The sequence below is a fragment of the Neolamprologus brichardi genome, chromosome 16 (assembly GCF_056152115.1).
Source record: "Neolamprologus brichardi isolate AB-2024 chromosome 16, ASM5615211v1, whole genome shotgun sequence".
NCBI classification, from domain to species: domain Eukaryota; kingdom Metazoa; phylum Chordata; class Actinopteri; order Cichliformes; family Cichlidae; genus Neolamprologus; species Neolamprologus brichardi.
Genome location: NC_142119.1, coordinates 8,177,501 through 8,201,843, shown reverse-complemented (window position 1 = coordinate 8,201,843; position 24,343 = coordinate 8,177,501). Strand labels below are relative to the sequence as shown.

The following is a 24,343-nucleotide window of genomic DNA, read 5'->3' as shown; positions in this document are numbered from 1 at the left end:
CAGCGCTATGTGGCCAGATGTATGATAATATAATTTATTTTGTATAATAAACAACTGCAAGGATAGATGATTACAACAAATAGATGAGTAATACATAAAAGTAATACATAGATGAATAATGATGATGAGTTATGATGCGTAATCATGGGAACAAGTGGGTTTACAAACGGGAGCAAAAGCTGAAATAATGCCTCTACTGAAGCCAATTGCACTAAATGCACTAAATGTGCACTGTTACAAGAATATTTTTCTTTCTATTGTTTTCTATTAATTTATATAATTTTAAGTTAAGCAGGACAGAGTTCTTTTAAAGAAAGATTTACTTTTATTCTCAAAAGTTAAGCATGACAGGCTTCTGTTTAAGAAAGAGACCTGTTTTATTGTGTTAATGTTGTCATTTTGAGCTAAAAATAAATGCCTAAATGATTTTTGTTTCCCATGTGTTGATATCACAAAGAATACGCATCTACTTAAATCAAATTCAAGTCAAATGGTTAAAAAAATAATTTCACACACAAAAAAAGAGCTAAAAAATTCACCACACTGGGAAGGGTGAAGACAACTGGGTCGCCCGGCCCTGGCCACGAGGTGTCCCTTATTTATTTCTCAGGGAGTTGGCAACCCTAGCGCTCAAACATCTGTCAAAAATGTTTTAGTATGACTTTGGTAAGCTATGAAGCCACCTAAACTCCGCTTCAGGTCCCAAAGTCAAACGATCACTGAGAGTTACAAACTGTCTAAATTCTTTCATCTTTAATAAAATGATCAGTGTTGCTGCTTTACCAGGTGTAGCAATGAAGTTTAACATCCATGAAAACAGACTTTATGAAGTTTAACTGAGTTAGAAGTTAGCAGGAAGTTAGCTCACTAGCTTGATATAGCATGATACCTAAACATGATATAGCATGTTCTGACTGAGAGATTTCTGACAAAATTAAAGCGTACAGCTCTGCTATCACTTCCAACATAAATGAAGACAGAAAACTAAACAGCAGTGACGTTTGTAGGGTTACTGAAGTTGGGCTAGCTGGTATATAATGATGTGCTACGTGGTCGCTAGCTACACAGCTATGTTAGCATAGCATAAACATAGTGAAGCTAACTTCTTTCCACTCGATAAAAGTTAACGTGAGGGTTCCTGATGGTTAGGGACAAATGCAATCGCATGGCAGGATGCTGTAAACGGACCAAACTTCAGTCAGGAGAACAACTGAGATAATCCATCCACAATACGAGGTTAGTCATTAATATACTGCAACAACACGGGAATAGAGCAGCTGCAGAGAATTCAGCATTAATGAATCAATGTTACAGAAGTGGAGGAAGCAAGAAGAATGAGCTGATTTGTTTTGGTAATCAAAAAGCATCAAGTAATTAGACTGATGAAGAAAATATGCAGACAAAGATGAAGATACAAGCTGATTATTTCCTGCTTTGTAGAGACAGACAAAGAAATGCATTGAGTCAGTTTCAAAATGATTCCATGTGGAACATTCAGTGTTGCCAACTCCTCAGTAAGGAAAATCGCTATTGGTTGTCCTAAAAGTCGCTAGAAGTCGCTAAATGACGTCATCACCTAATTTGCATAATTGGTCATGCTAATGTAATTGTAACCTATGTTGTTGGAGAGAGAAATAACATCGTGGAAGAGACATAAAGTGAGTAAAAAAACGTCCTAAATGCATTTAGAGTTTATTTAGAACTACAAATTAAATTTCTTTTAGCAATTATTGTTTTTTTTAATGTCACAATTCCAACCCTGCTCCTTTACCCGGGCTTGGACCGGCAAAAGTGACCCGAAATAGGCGCTCTGGTGGAGTTACTTTGTGTGTTTGTGTTTATAAGTAGTTTTAAACCTTGTGATCCACAAAACAGCATAAGAGTAAAAGAGTAAAAGAGTAAAAGAAGAACTGACTGCGTTACAGCACCCGCTGCTTGTTGAGAGTAAAAGCGATATGCGCTTTCACGTCTTTTTTTTAGCGACTTTTTTTTAGAAAAAAAGTCGCTAGGGGGTCTGAAAACTCGCTAAATATAGCGACAAAGTCGCTAAGTTGGCAACACTGGGAACATTGTGGCACAGCAGCACTGTGAGACAGAGCAACTCAAAATAACACAGGAGCAGAAATCAGCCACGTTCTTTTTATTGCATCTGGCGCCATAGTCTTCCCTCTGATCCAACACTCGGAATACTTACAGGGGAAATCCAAGTCACACGCAGGAGCTTTAATCATCCTTGGTTAGGATGCGCTCCGTTTACACTTATCCAGACTCCTCCCCCACTATTGTGAACGAGACCTCGGACTGTTGCAGTACTTTTTTTTTCACCTGTGAGAATCTCTGTGCTGTTTCCAGCTGAGAGCCATTTCTATTGCTTCAAAGAAGGTTATCTGCAGGTTAATTACTCACTGAGCTGCTCATTAAGATGCAGCCATGAGTGTACGAATGTGTGCAGCCTGGCTGTGTGCGTGCGTGTGTGCGTGTGCGTGTGTGTGTGTGTGTGTGTGTGTGTGCATGCGACGTCACGCAGCATCAGAAAGATGCATTTTCCTTTGATTTTGTTTCATTTGTATTTATGTAAATCACATATTCCCATGCTTTGATGTTATAGTCAGACTTTTAATAATAACAGAATTAAATGAAAGTGATTTTTCTCAGAGTGCAGCACTAAGGGTTCAATGTTTGAAATCAATGTAGATTTGTATTGATCTTTATTTTGAACATGTTAAAATAGTTTAACAACAACAGAGAAAAAAAGAGACAAACAAACCAAAACAAAATGAAAACAAAACAATAATAATTATAAATAACTTACATGTTCAAAAAGGAAGTAGGACGAAGCATGACTTATTTAATCCCGCCCCCTTTTACACTGTATAGTAACTAATAGTCTCCGCTGCTTCTTCCTGTTCATGCTGTCTCCACCAGAAATTCTTCATTATAATTTTTTACATGTATTTTTTTATTTTTTATAACTCCAGTAACACATCCAAATTTGAACATCACTATTGTGAGAATAGTGGGTGAGAACAGCCAATCAGAGCCCTGCCTCCTCCCTGTACTTTACAAAAACCATATTTTTGAACTGCTTCTTAAACTGAGTCCATTTATCTGCCTTTGTGTGTCTTTTGTTTGCCAGCAGCTGTAAAACAAAGTCTTTACATTTACGGTCCAGTAGGAGAAAACTGTTTCTGCATATCCTGTGAGATCAGTCATGTCATAGCATCAAATCTCTGTTTTCCCATGTATGGCTGACTGTTAAACCATGGCAAACTAAAATGTGCCAGCTGTGTTTGTTTATTTACAGAAAGTCAGATTAAACAACAAGAAGTAATAGTATGTGGATGCCCCTTACATCGGTGTCATTCATGAGTGGGTCTCTGAAGAGCGCCGCGTGGGAGTTAAAGAGATGAAATAACAAAGGAATTGAACGTAGTGTGAGGAAGAGAGCCTTCGAGAGGCCTGGAACGCCGGCTCAGGAGCTCGCAAATGAACAATTCCGCCTACCTGCAAATAACAGAAGACAATAGCGTGCAGGCAAAGAGCCCGGGGATTATCACACCCTTCCTTTTCCCCGTTGTTAAATGCTAGAGGTCAGGTGAGCTACAAATGTGCCGGTGTTGACATTAAAAAGGCTGTTGTTGTTTTAGCGATGTTTGAATAGAACAGATGAAGCCAAACCGGCTCCTCCTCATTGATAACACTAATTATACACACATGTTTTCATTTACACCCGCTTTTAAAATTCATTGTTGTTATCTGGTTCCTGGCTCTGCTGTGATTGGATCACATTATGCTAAACAGTTTGGTTATCGCTGGCTGCTCGTCAACGAACACAAACCATCCCAGGTGAAGCTAACGGCTCGTGGTAGAAATGTTGGTCTGCGTCCCAGCAAAGACAACCAGGTGAGACATTTTAGTGGTCAAGCTGGACTGATTTCATTTACACCTGCCTGAGAGCTGATCACAGAGTGAAACAAACCGCCTCCAAACGTGTGAACGCTGATCCAATTACATTTTGATCCAAATGCCTCCTTCGAACTATTGCAAGATGCAGGCACAGACAGTATTCCTCATCCAGATAAGCTATGTGTCCGCAGACAGCACGCTTTAAAAGCAGGACGTTCGTTTACTGATGTCTCATTTAGAGTTCTAATTAGGGATGGGTATCGTTTAGGTTTTATCCGATACCAGTACCAAACCGGTACTTTTGAAACGGTGCCGGTGCTTAAACGGTGCTCAAACCGGTGCTTAAACAATGGAAAAAACACAAACTTTGTCCAAAAACCTCTCATGTTTAGCTGTTTTCCACTTTTTCTTTGGTCATTTTAGCCTTTTTGGCCAGGGTGAAGGGAGTATCTGCCATCAAACAAGAAGACAGCTGCATGTAGCTACGATGATGTTTGCTAGTTCACCTTACATGCATTAATGTAATAACGTGGTTAGCCTACTCAACATAAATTACACACGAACAACATTAAGCTACTCACGCAGAGAAGAACGGCTGCTGCTGCCATCATCATCCTCATCATTTCTGCTACACTGGCAGGGCTAGGGGCCAGGACTCTCCTCTTCGGGTTTTTGGGGGATGTTGCTAACTCCGGGTCCGATAACAGGCACCACACCCGCAGTAGATGTGCTCGGTGTGAGGTCTCGCAGCAAGCTATCAAATACGGCACATTTCTCGGCTTTAAAAAAAAACGCTACGCGTCGCCAGGTGTGTCATCAGATTTGAGGTGTTACCTCCTTTGCACAGTATCACAGTATCAGCTTAAAGCACTTGTTGCAGGCTGCTGAGTTTGCATCTTTTGCTGTGAAGTACAGCCAGACTTTGACCGCTTCGCCTTGGGCGTTTTTAATCTGTAGCTCTGCTCTAAAAGAACGCACATACCTGGGCCCGCCTACTATCCTCGGAAACGTAAAATGATTGGCTAGAATCTAAAGTGTATGATATCTCAGGGGGAAAAAAAGCACCGAAATAAAGCACCAAAATGTGCGCTGCTTTTCGGTCTGGTTACTACCGTTTATGACAGAACCGGTGCCATCACGGCACCGGATACCAGTACCCATCCCTAGTTCTAATGGCAAAAACCTGCAGGAAGTAAAATGTCTGTTTTTGCATGCATAGTTGCAGCAGTACTAAATAAATCAGGTGGAAATCACATCTGATATTAATAAGACATGATTTGTAATTTGTGAACATACACTGTGTACAATGTTAAGGAGCCTGAGATCAGTGGCAGAGGTCAGCGGTGGGTAAAGGACCTGCAGTGTGTTGCCAGACTTTAATATGCAGTTCACTGAGCTTCACTTTTAGAGCACTAACAGGAGAAATAATGGCTGATTTGTGGGTGTTTATGTGCAGCTAAACTAATAATTTTGCTCTGTCACATGAAAGTGCGACTAAGGTACGATTTTATGATTTAAAAATATAACGTAATGTTTGGCAGGCAGAGAGAAAAGGAGGTAATAAAAGCACTAATGCCCCCCAGTCATGACTTTTATTTAGATGAAATAATTAGTTGGGGATAATTGCTGTTGGCATGAAACTTTTATAGTGTGGCACATTTTTTATTTAGTATTATATGCGCCTTCCTTCATACTACTGGGTTTGATTTTGAACAGAGTAAATATTCAGGTCAAGATTATGATCCATATTTCAATGATAGCATCGCACAGTTGCTGCAGAGTCGGGGTCTTTCTCCTCTGACCTCGGGCATCAACATCCAGAGAATGGATGTTTTCTCTTTGTGAGCCCACAGAGATGTGGATCAGCAGTTTCTGATTACCAACAACCACGACACTTTCAGAGTCACTGAACTCACCTTTCCTCTCCATTATGATGCTCAGTTTGAGCTTCAGCAGGTCATCCTGACCATTCACTTTCACTTCATTTCAAATTTATTTACCTAGCGCCAAATCACAACAACAGACACATTAAGGTGCTTTATATTGTAAGGTAAACACCCTACAGTCATACAGAGAACACCCCACCAAACACTTGGTGACAGTGGGGAGGAAAAACTCCTTTTAACAGGAAGAAACCTTCATCAGAACCAGGCTCAGGGAGGGGCGGGGCCATCTTTTTCATGACAGGTTGGGGGTGAGTGGAGGAAGACGGGACAGAGACACAAGTCTACATGCCTCAATGTACTGCATTGCTCACATGTGATTGGCTGATTAGATGTTTGCGTTGACGTGCAGTTGAACAGGTGCACCTAATGGTGAATATATAAAGTACAAAATGCTTTTAAAAAGAATTCAAATAGAAAAAAGATCTAAAGTTGTTTGTAAACGAAAGTCATTTAAACTGCTTCATAAACTGATAATAATGAACAGAGCAAAGATGGTTAGCAGTTAGCGTTCACTCATATATAATGCAGTGATTAATAATCCAAACTTTTTATAATTATATACAAATATAAATATTTATATTTATATATTTACTTCCACATTGGCTTTTATGTTTATTCAAAGCTGTCCTTTGGTGATTACATACAGTAATTTTATGTAATCACCAAAGAGCAGCTTTGACCAACACAGATGTAGTCTTTAAAAAGCGTGGTGGGCAGACAACCTTTAGCATTTGAATCACTGTTATGTGAAACAGTCAAATAAGCAATGAGATAAATTTATGTCTGTGAAGGTTCTCAGTCATCCAGGTCATCGTAGTCAAAGGAGCTTGCAAAGAAAAGCGTCTGGACTTCTTTAAGTTACTTGAAGACGTTTCACCTCTCATCCGAGAGGCTTCTTCAGTTCTAAGGTCAAATGGTGGAGAGTCCCAGATATAAACCTAGTGGGAGTGTCCCCCCACAGAGGGACAAAAGGACCCCCTGATGATCCTCTAATCGCCTGAGCCAAGGTGTGGAACTGGGTGTGGGTCCCAATCAGCCAGAGTTTCGGGTGAGTTCATTGTGAAACCTGGCCCCACCTTATCATGCGAATTCCTGAGGTCAGATGGCCCAGGGTGTGAGTGGGCGTTAAGGCGTCTGGGAAGGGATCTCAAAACTGGATTATAGATGGCAGAGAGTTGGTGTCGTAAACCACCGCCTCTGTTCAAAGATGGTCGCTCACAGATAAATTTATCTTTAAATGATTAAATGATAAAGATCCTCCTGTGCATCTCTTAAGATGCACAGGAGGAGCTTTCCACTAATCAAAGTGGTTTTAGTTTGATAGATTTGTCCTTTTTTGCAGTACACAGGAACTGACTCCATGAGCCCTGTGCAAGTAATGTGTTAGTACACAGATTAGGAGAATCCTTTTATGAAGCTTGTGAAAACAAAATCATTGAGCTGTGAACATGTTTCTCACTGCTTTACTGTGTGGCAGCTCAGATGTGTGTACGTAAGATATTTACTCCACACGTTCATTCAAAACTAAACCCTGGGGGAAGATGGCACAACGCGAGGTCAAACATAGGTCCGAGGGTACCTGCCTGACGGCGGCTAATAATTGTGTTAGTGATGAATATTGAAAGCCAGCCGTCCCTGATTTATGATCCTTGTGCAGCGAGCAGAAAACAGGCTTCCTGATGTCGTGCTTGCTTTCTATCAGACACAAACTAAAATCATTAAATGAAATAAAATGATTTCCATAAAAAACTTTCTTTTCTGAGTCTTCAGGGAGCTCGCTCTGATTGCTTTAATGTAATATATGCAGCTGTCATTTTGCAAAGACTTGTTCTTTGAACTCGGAAAAGTTTGTATGAGTCACAGAGCAGTAAAAATACAATATGAGAAATATGCAGTTTATGGGAATTATCCTTTAAATTTGTTGTTGTATAAATGTGACGGAGCACCAACCTATCCAGTGTGCACGGCATCTTATGACAGCTACAACAGGCTCCAGCCCAACCATGATCCTAAACTGGATAGATGATGGATAGATAGATGGATGATGGATGGGTGGATGGATGGATGGATAGATGAATTGATGGGTGGATGATGGATGATGATGGATGATAGATGGATGACGGATGGATGGATGATCGGTGGATGGATGGATGATGAACAGATGGCCGAATGGATGGATGATTAGATGGATGGATGGATGACGGATGGATAGGTGGGTGGATGGATGGATGGATGGAGGATGGGTGGGTGGATGGATGGATGGATGGATGGATGGATGGATGGATGATGGGTGGGTGGATGATGGATGATGGATGGATGATGGATGATGGGTGGATGATGGATGATGGTTGGATGATGGGTGTGTGGGTGGGTGGATGGATGGATGGATGGATGATTGGTCGATGGATGGATGGATGAATGACGGATGGATGGATGGATGATGCATAGATGGATGATGGATGGATGATAGGTGGGTGGATGGATGGATGGATGACGGATGATGGATGGATGGATGACGGATGATGGATGACGGACGGATGGATGGATGACGGCTGAATGGATGGATGAATGGATGGATGATGGATAGATGGATGATGGATGGATGATAGGTGGATGGATGGATGGATGACGGATGATGGATGGATGGATGACGGATGATGGATGACGGACGGATGGATGGATGACGGCTGAATGGATGGATGGATGGATGGATGATAGATGGCTAGATGGATAGATGATGAGTCGATGGATGGATGGATGAATGACGGATGGATGGATGGATGATGCATAGATGGATGATGGATGGATGATAGGTTGGTGGATGGATGGATGGATGATTGGTCGATGGATGGATGGATGAATGACGGATGGATGGATGATGCATAGATGGATGATGGATGGATGATAGGTGGGTGGATGGATGGATGGATGGATGGATGACGGATGATGGATGATGGACGGATGGATGGATGACGGCTGAATGGATGGTTGAATAGATGGCTAGATGGATGGATGATAGGTGGATGGATGGATGAATGGATGGATGGATGATGGGTCGATGGATGACTGACGGATGGATGGATGGATGATGCATAGATGGATGATGGATGGATGTTAGGTGGATGGATGATTGGTCGATGGATGGATGGATGACGGATGGATGGATGATGCATAGATGGATGATGGATGGATGATAGGTGGGTGGATGGATGGATGGATGGATGATTGGTCGATGGATGGATGGATGACGGATGGATGGATGAATGACGGATGATGGATGGATGATGCATAGATGAATGATGGATGGATGATAGGTGGGTGGATGGATCGATGGATGGATGATTGGTCGATGGATGGATGACGGATGATGATGGATGACGGATGATGGATGAATGACGGACGGATGGATGGATGATGCATAGATGGATGATGGATGGATGATAGGTGGGTGGATGGATGGATGGATGATTGGTCGATGGATGGATGGATGAATGACGGATGGATGGATGGATGATGCATAGTTGGATGATGGATGGATGATAGGTGGGTGGATGGATGGATGGATGGATGACGGATGATGGATGATGGACGGATGGATGGATGAATAGATGGCTAGATGGATGGATGATAGGTGGATGGATGGATGAATGGATGGATGGATGATGGGTCGATGGATGGATGGATGATGGGTCGATGGATGACTGACGGATGGATGGATGGATGATGCATAGATGGATGATGGATGGATGATAGGTGGATGGATGGATGGATGATTGGTCGATGGATGGATGGATGACCGATGATGGATGACGGACGGATGGATGGATGGATGATGCATAGATGGATGGATGGATGAATGACGGATGGATGGATGATGATGCATAGATGAATGATGGATGGATGATAGGTGGGTGGATGGATGGATGGATGGATGATTGGTCGATGGATGGATGACGGATGATGGATGAATGACGGATGGATAGATGGATGATGCATAGATGGATGATGGATGGATGATAGGTGGGTGGATGGATGGGTGGATGATTAGTCGATGGATGGATGGATGACAGATGATGGATGGATGACGGATGGATGGATGGACTGAAGAGCATTTTCATGGTTCTTAATTTAAATGATTTCGATAAAAAATGAAAACAGACACAGAGCTTTGGCCAGAAATGGAGCTTGACCAACACAAGGACAAAAGCATGAATTGGTTGGCTGCCCACAGCTGTTTGTATTCTTTCACTGAGAGTCACTCGGCTGATTAATCAGATAATTACTGGCAGAAATGAAAGGCTTGTGCTTGGATACTGAAATCATGGCTTTAGAACAGAGGTGATATTATTAAGGCTTCTTCTTGGACATCTATTGAAACTGGTTCACACATACTTTGCCATATTTCTGTATGAACATTGTGTTGGAACATGAAAACAATTTGTGTGTATGCTGATGGTCTTTCTCTTTATAAACAGATCTATGACTCTGTAAATCAAAGCAGTATCATATATGAAACAACCATAAATGTTCAATTATCTTCTTTTTTTGTCTGCACAGCCAAGTAAATTACACATCATTCACATGTCTCACATCATGGCTGCTTCACAAAGCCCTAGGACTGATGCACGCACACTCGCGCACACACACTCTTGTGCACACACACTCTCGTGCACACACACACTCTCGTGCACACACACTCTCGTGCACACATTCTTTCTGTATCCACTCTGCTGTGAGATGTTTATACTCAAATCTAAATTGCCCAGCTGTGTCTCCACTCCTTCACCAGTATTATTAAACTCACACAAACCAGTTATTATACACCCTCCTTCACACATGCACACACAGACACACACACAGACACAGTGAAAGAGGCAGTGAGGTAAGAGATAAAGTGGGGTGAGAGATAGATTTTAAGCATGGATTGGGTGATAGCCAGAGGATGCAGTGGGATCAATTCAAGAAGCACTGTGGTATAATTTTGTGGAGTAAAATGAGTTTAATCAAGATTCATCTTAAATTTCAGCAGTTTGAAGTAGCGATCCCCCAGGTGCTAACATCACTGCATGCAGAAGAACACGGCTGTAACAGCTGTAACAGCTGTAACAGCTCACCGCTTTTTCTGCAGGATTTAGAAACGGTGAACACTGATGCAGGATGATAACGTGGATGCCTCTGTAATGCTAATACAAACCTCATCCTCTTATAATAATAGAATAATGTTTGAGAGGACAGAACAGAACGAAAACACCAGGTGACTGTGGAGACGTGTTCTGTAGTCAGATATCAGGGATTAGGCAGAAACCAGAGATGGCCGATGTCTTTAGCTGCTCCGGGCTGTGGTCATGGAGGGATTTTAGTTTCCAGCGCGTGAAGCACGATCACACCTGAAAAACAAGTGCTGCGTGTTAGGCGAGTGAGTTTAATGCAATACAATTAAGGGAAATGGATCCAGGATGCATTAGGTCGGAATCAGGAAGCTCATGTTTACACCTCACAGTCCTGAGCAGAAGGCATTTCCTAATGAGTAGACAGCAGCGGCAGCTCATTAGGAAATGTCGCTCAGTCCATCCACAGTTTGAGATCACATCCGTTTGGACAGAGTTCTGTGGGATTAGTTATTTATTAATAACAACACACAGAAGAAGCCATACTCGAATATTTACTCGAATATGATATTTCTAGGTTTTTAATAGTGAAGCAGACACTTTATTAGGTACACCTGTTTACCTGCTCATTAAATATATCTAATCAGCCTGGCATGCTGATTAAACATGGCAGCATCTCACTGCATTTAGACATTTAATTTAAGTTTAACATGAGCATCACAAAGGGGAGGAAAGCTGATGTAAGTGACTTTGAAGGTTGCATGGTTGTTGTGCCGGACAGGCTGGTATGAATATTTCAGAAACTCCTTGTTTGCTGGTGCTCAAGCTCAACCATCTCCAGACTTCACAGAGAAGGGCTGAAGAAGTTTGCGTTCAGCTGAAGGCATCTCTGCATGTGAAAACCTTGAATTAGATGGGTTAGAGCAGCAGAAGACCACACCAGACAGAAGACTGAAAAATGTGGATGTGAGAATTTGGGATAAACAACATGACGGTTGTTGGATTCAGGCTGTCGCTGATGGTGTAATAATGTGGTAGATATTGTTTTTCACATGGTGCTCAAATAATCTGGTTTCTTGAGCACGAGCTCGCTGCCTCCACAGTTATCAGATCTCGTGCCCATGGAGCATCTTTGGGATTCGGTGGAATAGTACGAAGCTGTCACATCAACATGGATTAAAATCTCTTAGGAATGTTTCCGGCACAGCGTTGGATCGATGCCTGAGAGTGGCAGCTCTGAGGGGAAAAGAGTGTCCATCACAGAAAAAGCAAAGTGTACCTAATAAAGTGTCCAGTCGTCAGTATTGAGACTACATATCAGTCGATAAGGTTGTTGCTGTAACCCAGCTGTTGTGTCTGCGCTTCCACAGGCCCTGCTGGTTTAGAGACTTATTCCTCATGAAGAAAGCAAGACAATGACGGAACGGTTTTACTTGCTAGCGATGGAGGCTGGTCGGTGTCTCACACTCTGAGTCCAACCACAGACGACCTCGACTCTGGCCTCCGCTTGCCGCCTTTTATTGAAAACAGTTACAGTACACACAAGCACCTCCCATTGTAAAACCCCCCTATGGTCACAAAAGATAAGGCACTATGTGTGTGCACGTGTGTGTATGCATGTGCGAGAGTGTGGGTGCGTTTGTGTGACCTCCTGCTCACCAAAAGGATCATAAAAGCAGTGGGCTTACTAAACAAGAAAACAGCCCTCACATGTCCCTGTAATAACACACTGCAGCCTCCCCCAGCGTCCAGCAGGCTGGAGATGCTCAGAGACAGAGGAATGTCTGCTGCTTGAACTAAGACTTTAGACAAATTTAAGTAACACAATTTGACTCCAACAACAACCAACTCTCTTTTTTATTATTAAGCCTTGGTTCCAGTGCACAGCATGACAACTAATGATAACCGCTCACCCACGGTGCTGATTGGCTAATCATTAGTCCTCCCGTGGTGCTCATTGGAGCAGATCTTTCTGCATCCCAGAAACTCCAATTTCATGTCACGATGCCAAAGACGTAAACTGATTCAGAGGACTGGAAATATTTGTGAAGTGTTTGAAAAGATCCTGAAAAAATGATGCAGAGACGTTAAAGCAGAACACGGAGAAATGTTTCAAGTTCAAATCAGTTAAATTCAGATCTTCTCGTCTCTCCTGCAGCACAACGTCCTGCTGCTGGGAAGCAAACACTGTTTCCTCCTCACAGTAGACTTGATATAAGTGTTGGCGTTCCTGCTGAGATAAACACATGTGTGTGATTGGAGCCTATTGTGTGCAGCTCTGAACTAATTTGCTTGTTTGCCCACAGCAGGGAGAGTTGGTAATAATTTACTGAAAACTGTAAGCTAACCTTGTTTTAGCCTCCTTACAGGTGCTGTTATCTAAAAACACTCGTTTCTGTTAGGTGCATCTCAAAACCTCTCATACAAAACTTTTTCTGTTTGAATATAGCTAATCTTTGCTAAAGTTATACCAACCACCAGTTTAGAAGCATGCACTAGAAAAATAATACCTGATTTTATCATTTTAATGCTACTACTAATAATGTTACCTTTGAAACCTGAATATTCAAACATCAGGACCAAACATGACTGAAAGCTGAGGTACAGTTAGATCAATAATGAAAATGATGATGTGCCAACAGAAATAATATATAGAATAAAACATCTAAAGACAAAAACCTCCATGTTTGGACCACAGCATAAAAGCAAATATCCAAAAACACATCAGTTAAGATTATTTTTCATATGTAGAAGTTAAATGTTAATATGTGCTGTCAAATTATTGACTTAAAGCAGTTCAGACGTCTTAGTACCAACTCAATATTATATCAATGTGCACTTAATAAAGTGTCAGAGTACATCATGAACATATTCAGCCATCATCCTCTGCTGTAGAGTTATCGCCATCTTGTTTTTGGAGGCAGATTTAAGCACATGAGCGACGAAGTGCTAATGTTTGCTAGCTGCTCCTGCTCCGTGCGTGGGAGGGACACAGACACAGATAATTATCGGTAAGATGCTCATGAAATTATAATAGAATTTAACTCACGGCATCCTTGTAGGTCTGTCGGTGAAATGAATACTAAAGCAAGAGTTAGAGGGGTACAGCTCTACGGCCCACACCCTCAGCCAAGTGGGCGGCTGCACCCACCTGATCCAGCGAGCTGGGATATGCCCCATCTTACTGGTTAGAGGTACCCCAGGTCAGGTCCATCGCAGATACGGTGTTAAGAAATCTGAAAACCTAAAAATGGGAATGTCTCTTCCTGGGATGGGAACGTGCTGTACACCTGGAGGTAAACATGTTTACTCTGTTTACCTCCATCCTTTTTCAGAGGCAAACTGAGCATCACAAACAAACTTAAATTCACGACACATTTGCTTCCACTCATTGGTTTTAGAGGCAAATATGATCAACAAAAACTCGCCGCCGTTCTGTCCTGTTGGCTGGCAGCAGCACAGCGTTGTCTTCTTATGGATGTAGGCGACTTCACCTTCACATGAGCTTTGTGTTTTGACAGTATCTTGTGTGTTTTGATGCGCCCTTGAGTGTGATGTGAATTTGAATGTGATCTGTACAAAGACTCGCCTGTCAGGGAGAGAAAGATGCAGACTGACACAGAGATGATTTAAGTCTACCATTCCCTTTCAAGTCAGCTCCTGAATCTCTCTCTCTCACACACACACACACACACACACACACACACACACACAGAGCGTGATCATTGCATCGACACAGTTTACACCCGTGTAGCCACAGAGCTGCTCTGCTGCTGTTCCTCACCTTCAGAAACCAGCGTACACGCACATCGTCTCTGCACAGTCATATGTTACAGTTCAATGTTACAGTTCATATGTTACAGTATATCTAAAATGAACATTCTACATATAACACATGTTAGCATCACTGCCACTGAGCTAGCCTGTGTCAAACGTGTATATTATTATAAAACATCTATTAAAGTGTCCTGACACAGAACATTACACCAGTGCAGGCTTCTTTAACACAACTCACCATCACACTCACAGGCAGCCTCCCTCCTCTGAGTTATTGCCATTTAAACCTTTAATGCTGGGAGTCACCCGCTGTGTGGGAATTCAAAAGAAGAAACAGTCCATATCGACTGGTTTGTGCGAGGGGCCTGTTCTCTGTGCTCCATGGATCTCCATAGGTCACAGGATAGATTTTTCTTTTAGGTTTGGCGGCTCGGTGTGGGTGCACGAGCACAAAAGGCTCAAGAAAGCTTAAAGTTTTTGCTATTTTGTCTTTTCTGTCTTCTTTCCTTTAGTGATAGAGGTCCATTGATTGGACGCGATGACAGAGAAGCTACAATATCTGCTGCTAAACGCCTTTAAAGCTATTTTTATAGACCCGTCCTAACCTGACATGAACTTTATAATTTCATTAGTAACATGTGAGCGAACAGTGCTGTGAAGTCTTTGGTTCTTCTTATTGTGGTCATTTAACAAGTTTTAATGTAAGACAGAAATATGGCTTTGTTCCTCGGCTGTTCTCCAGGTTCTTTACATCCTGGCATCATGTGCTGAGTGTTTTTAGCTCCTTTAGCCTACTTAATGTCTCAGACATGTGATTTCTCCCTTCAGCAGATCAGGTAGTAATCAGACCCGACTGCACTGGCACTGAACTCAGCTTACATCACACTTAAACACGGGTCAGGTAGGTTGGTATGGGTACTTTGTTCCCCTAATAAATGAAAAAGCACTTTGTATTTACTCTGGTTCTCTTTGACAAATATTTGTTGTTCTGGAACATGTGACTGCAACAAATATCACAAAAACATAAGAAATCAGGAAGCGGGCAAATATTTTGTCCCACCAAAGTAAAAGCACGGTCAGTTTATCATTCAGGAACAGCTCAGCTCTTTATGTATACATGCTATAACAGTATAAATCACACACACACACACACACACACACTCTGACAGCACCCGCTGGTTAGTCAAGGTCACAGTTTTGTGACGCGTCCTCTGCATCAAGTTGGATGTCTGCCGCGGTGTCTCATCAAACCGTTAATCTGATAAATTAAAACGGACAGTGAAGCATTTTACAAATCTGCGCCTGATTACAGCGCGCATGAAAGACAGAGATACTGGCAGGGCCAATTATGATAATTAAATAGCATTTTGTATGAACAGTAATCAAGCTGACTTTGACCATAAACAGCCATCCACAAATACACTCGCTGGCACCAGACCAGGGTTTTAATAGTTTTGCAATTTTCATTAGTTTTTATTTTTATTTAGTTTTGACTTCAGATTTTCAATTTTATATCAGTTTTAATTAGTTTTTACCAATTGTTTGCTAGTTTAGTTTAGTTTTTATTTTTTTGAAAATCCTTAGTTTCAGTTTAGTTTTGATTAGTTTCAGTTATAGTTTTAGTTGTCTTTGCAATAATTAAGTGTAACAAAATCCCAGTTTCATCATATCAGTCATTCTGCTCATCCTTGGGTATGTTGCTATTCCAGCTACCATACTGCACCCTGGACAGGTCGCCTGTCTGTCGCAGGGCTAACACGCAGAGACAGACAACTCACATTCCCACCTATGGGTTCTTTAAATAAATAAATAAAGGCAGATGAACAATCATTGATACCAGGCAACTATAAAATGTATATCTGTATAAATGTATATACCAATGAGACTATTAACTCTCGCAGCACCGGGTGTTCGTAATTTTGGTTCAAGTGAATTGATAAACTTTTTGAAGGCAATTGACTCACACAGTTGTGTAGATATCCCCGTCCTGTTGTCGCGGGATGCATCACGCTGCCTTGCCTGGGGTTAGCTTCTGTTTTCTGGGGAGGTTTGAGTGTGCTCCCTTACCTTCTGAAGGTAAGCTAGGTTAGCCTTCTTGTGTGAGCTTTTCAAGTGCACTTTAAGGTTTGTGGGATTTTTTTCCCTTTAGAAATGTCCCTCATAATTTGTCTCTTTCCACTACAAGACACTTGCTTTATCCAAAACACAGTCATATTCAAAGTAATCCCAAATTGGACTCTGGCGCGTTCTTCCGACTTTTCCTGACATGATTCTGCGCGTGGACGGAGCAGCAACACAGACGACTCGACTAACGTACTGCCACCTGCTGGCATAATGAGACACAGCAAGAAAAAAATCTGGAAACTAAACTTCATTTTCACCCTTGACTATTATATGACACGCACACAACAATGAAAACTAAACACATTTTTGCTATAAATTCAGTTAATTTTAGTTAGTTTTGTGAACACTCATTATAGTTTTAGTTAGTTTTCCTTTTTTTGTTTTCATTTTTATTTCCGTTAACGAAAATGTTTTTTCACTTCTAGTTTTCGTTATTTCGTTAGTTTTCATTAACGATAATAACCTTGCACCAGACGCTCATAAAAACACTCTGTGGTCCAACTCATACGTTTCTTAACACACTATAAGAAACGTTTAATGTTTTAATAAACAGTGTTTGTGATTATTGTCACTGATAATCACAGGAACCTAAATATTCTGGTACTAAGGTTTTACAGACAATAATACATCAAATGTTAGCATATATGCTAGTTTTCTATATAAGGCTGTTGCACGCATGTATAGAATAAGTAAATGTTCATAACTAAAGTTGGCTTTAGCCCAAAGCCACAGCCGGCCTTTTGAACCATAAACCGAGTCGTTCCTTCCCAGTGCAGCTGATTTCTGCTCCCTGGTTCAACGATTCGCCGTATCGGCTCCACGGCTGCTGTAGATGAGTCTGTATAGAGGGACTGTCTGGGTGGTTCTGCCCTGCTGCTTTCAGAGGACATTGTGAAATTGACATGGAGCGTACTCACTGTGCATGCTATCAGTACGTCTGCCAGCTGAAGCATTATCCCAAAGCCACGTGTGGATGGTGTTACTGGTAACTGAAGGATTTATAACTGGATCTGCTGTCCACTCGTTCACAGCGGAGCGCTGAAATAAGCGTAATTAAGTCTGCTTTTCTTCCTCGTGCACGTTAAATCGTTCTTCAGTCTCCTGCTCTCTGTGATTCCTCTCTCTGGGTTTCATTAATACTGAACCCTTATCTCTGATCGCTCTTTCCACTCACAGTGTTTACACATACTGTCATTTTCTTTTTTTTCGCTGTGCTGTTAACCAGATGAACACATATTTGATTATGGCTCAGACAATCACCTTGCCCCGAGCTGTTTGCGAGGTGTCATGGGCAGCCACTGACGCTAAACAAGGTGGACAGAAATCTCTTTAGGGAGAAGGGTAGAGCAAAATAGCCGGGCACATCATAGCACAGGTTTTGTAATGAGACATTACAGCTCATGTGCACGTGAAATCGCAGCAGAGCTAACGCTGCGTGCAGCAGAGAAACTGCAAACGAGTTGTGTTGGTTGAAAACGTGAAAACCTCTCCGCTGACTCAAACTTCAGCAGTAAATATTTTGTCCAATAGATTCTTTGTTTTCAGTTCTTGCTTGATAAGAATGACAGTCGTGGCACTCTGACTGCATGTCTGCAGACGTATGAGAGTCGTTGCAGGGCTGCTTGTTTCTCAGCTGCACTGCGGTGTGCTGACACAAACTGAACAAACTGTAGTGATTGAATAACTGCTTGTAGTTCTCATCCAACTGGCTCTGTTTCCACGTTGTGTCATTTCTGCCTCCTGCTGGTTTCCACCTGCTTTGAAGGATGTTCTCAGGGATTTGACTTCCTCTGGTGAGCGTACCTGTTTCCTAAACAAGCCGCAAGGAAACAGTAGTGTTGTACCCAACCATTATACCGACTATTAACTAACTAGCTCACACAGGAGAAGTGCTTCCTAAGAAAAACTGCTAAAAATAATAATAATGGGCTCGACAGGGTTATTTCTGACAGCATGAAGACGCTGAACGGCGTCTTTTTGTGATGCATCGTCGGCACCACACACTAATAAAAACACTGTTTCTGAATGTTGTTTCCCTGTGAACCTGAGTGCTCCAAGGTGAGAGAGGTACAGTTTGTCAGCAACCAGCAGAGATTACAGTGCACATCTTCGTTCACATCCAGTCGTCCTGTATAACTGGATCTGACGTTGCACCATCTGCCTGTGCTGTGGTGATGTTCTGTCGTTCAGCTGCTGTGCAGCCACATTTTCTTTAGATACGTTTTCAAGTAAACAACAAAACAACAGTTTCACACTGCACACACCACCAGGAACAGGGACAACTGTCAGCCTGAAGCCTTTTATTCTGTGTTGCACCTCAGACTGTGCAGCAGCGCAGCAGTTAAACGTTTGCTGTTGTTGTGTCTGTAAATAAACCTGAAGGTTTGGCTCATCATCATATCTGCTCCATGCTTATGTACTGATTGGATGTCCTATCTGCCTGCACTCACTGCACACCCACAGAAACTTGGTGCTCTTCCTTGACTCTGTGGTGTCACCAGACTGGGCCGACCTGGGGTGGACTGCTACTGTCAGCATGAGAGCGGAGCTGCTGTTCTTCAGCTGCAGTTTCTCATCAATGAGGTAAGCCACAATCTTTCAGGCTTTTTATAATATTTGGAAACCCGGAGCTGTGCTAAAGTTATAACTTTGTAGCTATAATGATGATTATGAAACGTTGTTAGTTCTTCAGTAGAACCAACAATGAAACAATGACAGTGGTGATAACAATCACCTTTAACTACCCCGGTGATTGTTAGCATGGTAACTAGGTTGGGTTTCCTATATTATGGGATTAGTTGATAATGAAATAAAGTCACAATAAGAGTGTAAAGCTCCGGTCTCTGATACAGGCAGGATTTCTGGGATAGCTTTTTGTCAGCAGAAGACTTCAACACTGCAGTGTATGATGTTCTTTTACAATGGAAGCTTTAATACCATATAATAACCAGTCATATGATACATTATGCATAGTGTGCATTTCATAATTGTGTAAATGAAGATTTAGTTGAATTCATTTGCAGTCTGATGGTCGTGACATTTATAAGTAAACAGTTCATGATTAACTCTCAGTTAACTGATCCTTGAGTGGCAGCAGCCAAAACACTGCATATGTCACCGTTTTAAATGAAGGATAATTGTGAGCAGTGCTTAGTTACACCGATGTGGTTTTTACTCTCTCCTCTTCTTTTCCACAAACTGTGGTGTGGGCTTACACTGGACAGTGCTGTGTCATACTGTTCATTTTAGGACTTTAACAGCAGTTTATTGCTGTACTTTCTAACAAAATACTGACGCTGGGGGAAAGAGGATTTCACGATGGTTACAAGAGCAGGAGAAGGGCGACACAGGTCTCAAACGTAAAGCCGTCTCTCATCGATCTTCTGCTTTATTTTGCTGTAATCTCGGCTCCTCTCGTCTTTTTCTTTCCTCAGTGTTTTTCTTTTTAAGCCCACTGGCTGTTTCAGCCCACTTCTCCATCACTCACTGGCCTACCTGTGATGTGTCTGAGGCAAATGAAGGTGGATGAGCCTGAAGAGGGTTATGTGTGTTTCTGTGTTACAGGTATAGACAGGTACTGTGTGTGTGTGTGAGTGTGTGTGTGTGTGTTTAAGCACCCAAATGTTTTTGTAATAGTGTAAGAGTGTAGCTGAGAGCACGTTACAGCAGTGTGTGGGTTCAAGTGTATCTTGTCATATTAGTGGATTTTTAAAAGCATGAATTGTGTGTGTGTGTGTGTGTGTGTGTGTGTGTGTGTGTGTTTTAAAAAATGGTTCGATAAGTATTTGAATAGTAATTCTGTCTCTGTCCAACACTAATATAGAACAGAGGGACCGAAATGAGACTGAAGTGCTGAAGTATGGACCCTCAGCTTTATATAAACCATCTATAGTCATAGTTAGTTATATGTGACAAAAAAATGGAAGTCCTGAGGTTAAAATAGGACACGCCCCCAAGGGTGGTGGAGAATGACCGAGCTAAGATCCTGTGGGACTTCCAGATACAGACGGACTAACTAGTCCACCTGGTGATGGCTAACCAACCGGACATAGTGGTGGCAGACAAGCAGAGGAAGACGGCCGTAGTGATCGATGTAGTGATACTGAATAACAACGACATCAGGAAGAGGGAACACGAGAAGCTGGAGGAGTACCAAGGGCTTGAGAAGATGTGGACGGTGAAGTCCACGGTGGTCCCCGTGGTAATTGGAGCACTCGGTGCAGTGACTCCCGAGCTAAGCGAGTGGCTCCAGCAGATCCCAGGAACAACATCGGAGATCTCTGTCCAGAAGAGCGCAGTCCTAGGAACAGCAACAACAATAACAACAGAAAAGCGCTATATAAATGCGATCCATTATTGTCATTATTAACAACAACTTTATTTATAAAGCGCTATCAAACAAAGTGCTGAACAGTTATTTGAAGATAAAAAGATAAATAAATAAAAGCAATACAATTTAAAAGCTGACAACAATTTAAAGACACATAAGACACATAAGATATGGTGAACATGTAAGTCTTTAACTTGCCTGCCTAATATCTTGAGGGAGGTTGTTCCACAAAAATGGGGCACAAAATAAAAAAGCACGCTCCCCAGTCTCCAACAACATCGGAGATCTCTGTTCGGCAGAGCGCAGTCCTAGGACCAGCAGAGATACTGCGCGGGACCATCAAGCTGAGCTTGATGGGTAAAAACCGCCTGCAGGGGCGAGAGGGGGCTTTTTAAATATATATATACTGTTGAACGTTCGTGAATATTTGTAAGAAACAGTTCTCTTGACAACATCCTGAATCCACAGAGGATGTTTCAGGATTGTAAATACAGATGAGTTACTTTAAGATGCAGACCAGCAAGATTGAAGGCCAGATCACATGTTCCTAGAAAACAGCAGACACAGTTTTTTATCAGCTAAAACAAGATTAAATTATAGCAGAATGATGGGAAGAGACGGGGATGGAGAAAGATCAGTGCTCGTGATCCACAGTAAAGCCCATCATCTGTCAGAGGCAGCACTTCACATACAGAAGACCAAAAACATCGAGTGAATCAGCCCGACTGACTCCTCACTGACGTTAAAATCATCCAGATATGCTTTAGTCGTGCACTTTTTGTCCCCAACCAGTTGAAATCCACCAGGTTTCTTCGTCTTCAGCGAGATTCAGAAATGAATTTTTGCTCATAAATATGTGTTTGCATGGTGTAGCACACACTCTATGTTAATGCTCCCTCACTGACTGTAGGTCTTCCCATCATTGACAGAGTGGATAATAGCAGTGCTCCATGTCAGGACCCTCTCGTGGACTCGGTGCGTGGGCTGTCGGCTGCCCTGGTTGGCTCGTACATTCAGACCTGATCTTGACATTCAGTGAGGTGTAATGACTTCTCCCCATTAGACACACAACACCAACCCACGAACGAGGCCACTTCTCAGGTACTCGAGAGCGCTGCATGCATGAAGAGCATCTTTGTCCTCTATCACACAAACCCCCACACACGTCGTGTCTTTTATTACTTAGTAATTTCGTAACATCCTCGCGATCCTCTCGCTTCACATTTGATGAGCAAAAATATTTATAGATTATTATTTTGTGGCACTGTCAGTGGAGGGTATGAATAGGCTAATTAATGTGTTAGTTTCTCTATTCTGAATTCATTATTATGTTTAATGAATAAAACATGTAAAGAGGCTGGTTTGGTGCTGGAGTCGGGGCAAAGAGAGCAGAGTGCTAATGTAAGAAAAGGGCGATTATTGAGCTGAGCTGGGACCGAACACGACCCATGATCTTGTGTTTAGGTGTAAACGTACAGCAATATGCTGAATTCTGGAGTCACCCCTCATTTCTTCTCTTCTCCTTCACAACACACAGACTTCAGTCACGTTATAAACGGGTCGGTAGCAGAGGTCTCCAAGGTTGTCTTCGCACTTTGCTAGCTTGATTTGGTTGAACCGGTGTTAACATGTCATCATTCGATCTTATAAAAAAGCCAAAGACAATACGATGACGTGTTTTTGGTCACCAGCTTTGGCTCACTCCTCCTTACAGAAACTCTCCGAGCTTCAGTTCCCTGCTCAGATTATGTGTGGGCCTGAGGCATGCCAGGCCATGACCTCAATGTGCTTCTTCTTTAGCCACTCCTTTGTTGCCCTGGTGGTAAGTTTTGGGTCACTGTCATACTAACAGACCCATCCTGTCAAGTTTGCTGTGTGTGGCAGCAGGAATGGACGCAAAACGCAGACTCGTGGAGGCAAAATCAAACTCAAAAACTAACGTCAGAAATACAAAACTAACTAAGCTGAGAATAAAACTAAACAGGCAGAACACACGGCCTGGAACGAGGAAGAATCAGACCCTAAATACAAGATGGGAAACATCTGGGAAACACAGCCGGCACTAATCAAAAAGACGAGACAAGGGAAGAGGAAGACATGAACAGGATCAAATACTAACTTAGAAACTAGGAAATACAAGGGACAGAAAATAAGACTTCAAAACGTCGTAAAAACAAAGCACTGGGTCCATAACCAATCTTCAGTATTGTGGCTGAGGGAGGCTCAGGTCCAACATTTTATGTCACGCGTCTAAGAAAAACAGCCCCAACCACGATGATGTTGTATGAGTCACATCATTCGTTTCCTCTTCCTCCAAACACAGCAGGTCGAGCTGACGCCAAAGAGCTCGATTAGGACCAACTGTAGGGGCTGAAATGCTTCTTTTACTCGGTGACATGGGGGTTGATATTCACTCTCTCTCCTTTAAATTAAAAATACATTTGTAATCAGAGGCCGCTCATTACTTTGTTAGTGAGCGAACATTATTCCCCTCACTGCATGCTCTGAACGGCGTCGGGTATAATGTGCTCTACAGTCTGCTGAGTTCAGCTCTCTGTTTTTTCACTTTTCAGGGAGTTCCTCTGAAAAGTGTTGATTAATGTCAGGCCATGATGAGGCTTAGGGTAACCATGGCTCAGGGGGTTGGGAATCGCATCTGTAACCGGAAGGTCGCCGGTTCGATCCCCTGGTCCTGGTCGTTGTGTCCTTGGGCAAGACACTTAACCTACCGCCTACTGGTGTTGGCCAGAGGGGCCGATGGCGCGACATGGCAGCCTCGCTTCTGTCAGTCTGTCCCAGGGCAGCTGTGGCTACAACCGTAGCTGCCTCCACCAGTGTGTGAATGTGAGACTGAATGAATAGTGGCATTGTAAAGCGCTTTGAGGGGTCCCGAAAAGCGCTATATAAATGCAATCCATTATTATTAGATATTGATTAATTAATGGACGATTAGTGTGTACTGTGATGAGTGTCTTAATAGTCATTTCTACTGACCAGATCAATACAGTCAGACAAAAGATGAAAGGTTCTTGTGGATTTAAGCAGATCCTTTGTTTTTCTCTGTTCTTGCTTTTTGAAAGGAGCTGTTATCTAGACTACATCCTCACCTGGTTTTGAGTCCAGGTAGAGATAAGTGCACCAAGAGATGTTCT

The 24,343-nt window shown here is 42.3% G+C and overlaps 1 protein-coding gene across 14 annotated transcripts in view; it reads left to right on the top strand.

Moving 5' to 3' along the window:
* stxbp5l (syntaxin binding protein 5L) overlaps window positions 1–24,343 on the top strand; it is a 149,381-nt gene that overhangs the window by 46,725 nt on the left and 78,313 nt on the right. For all 14 annotated transcript variants that reach the window (XM_087829674.1, XM_087829672.1, XM_087829670.1 and 11 more), the window contains exon 3: window positions 19,363–19,444. In XM_087829674.1, coding sequence (XP_087685800.1) covers window positions 19,363–19,444 — 82 coding nt within the window. The remainder of the gene's footprint in view (window positions 1–19,362; window positions 19,445–24,343) is intronic.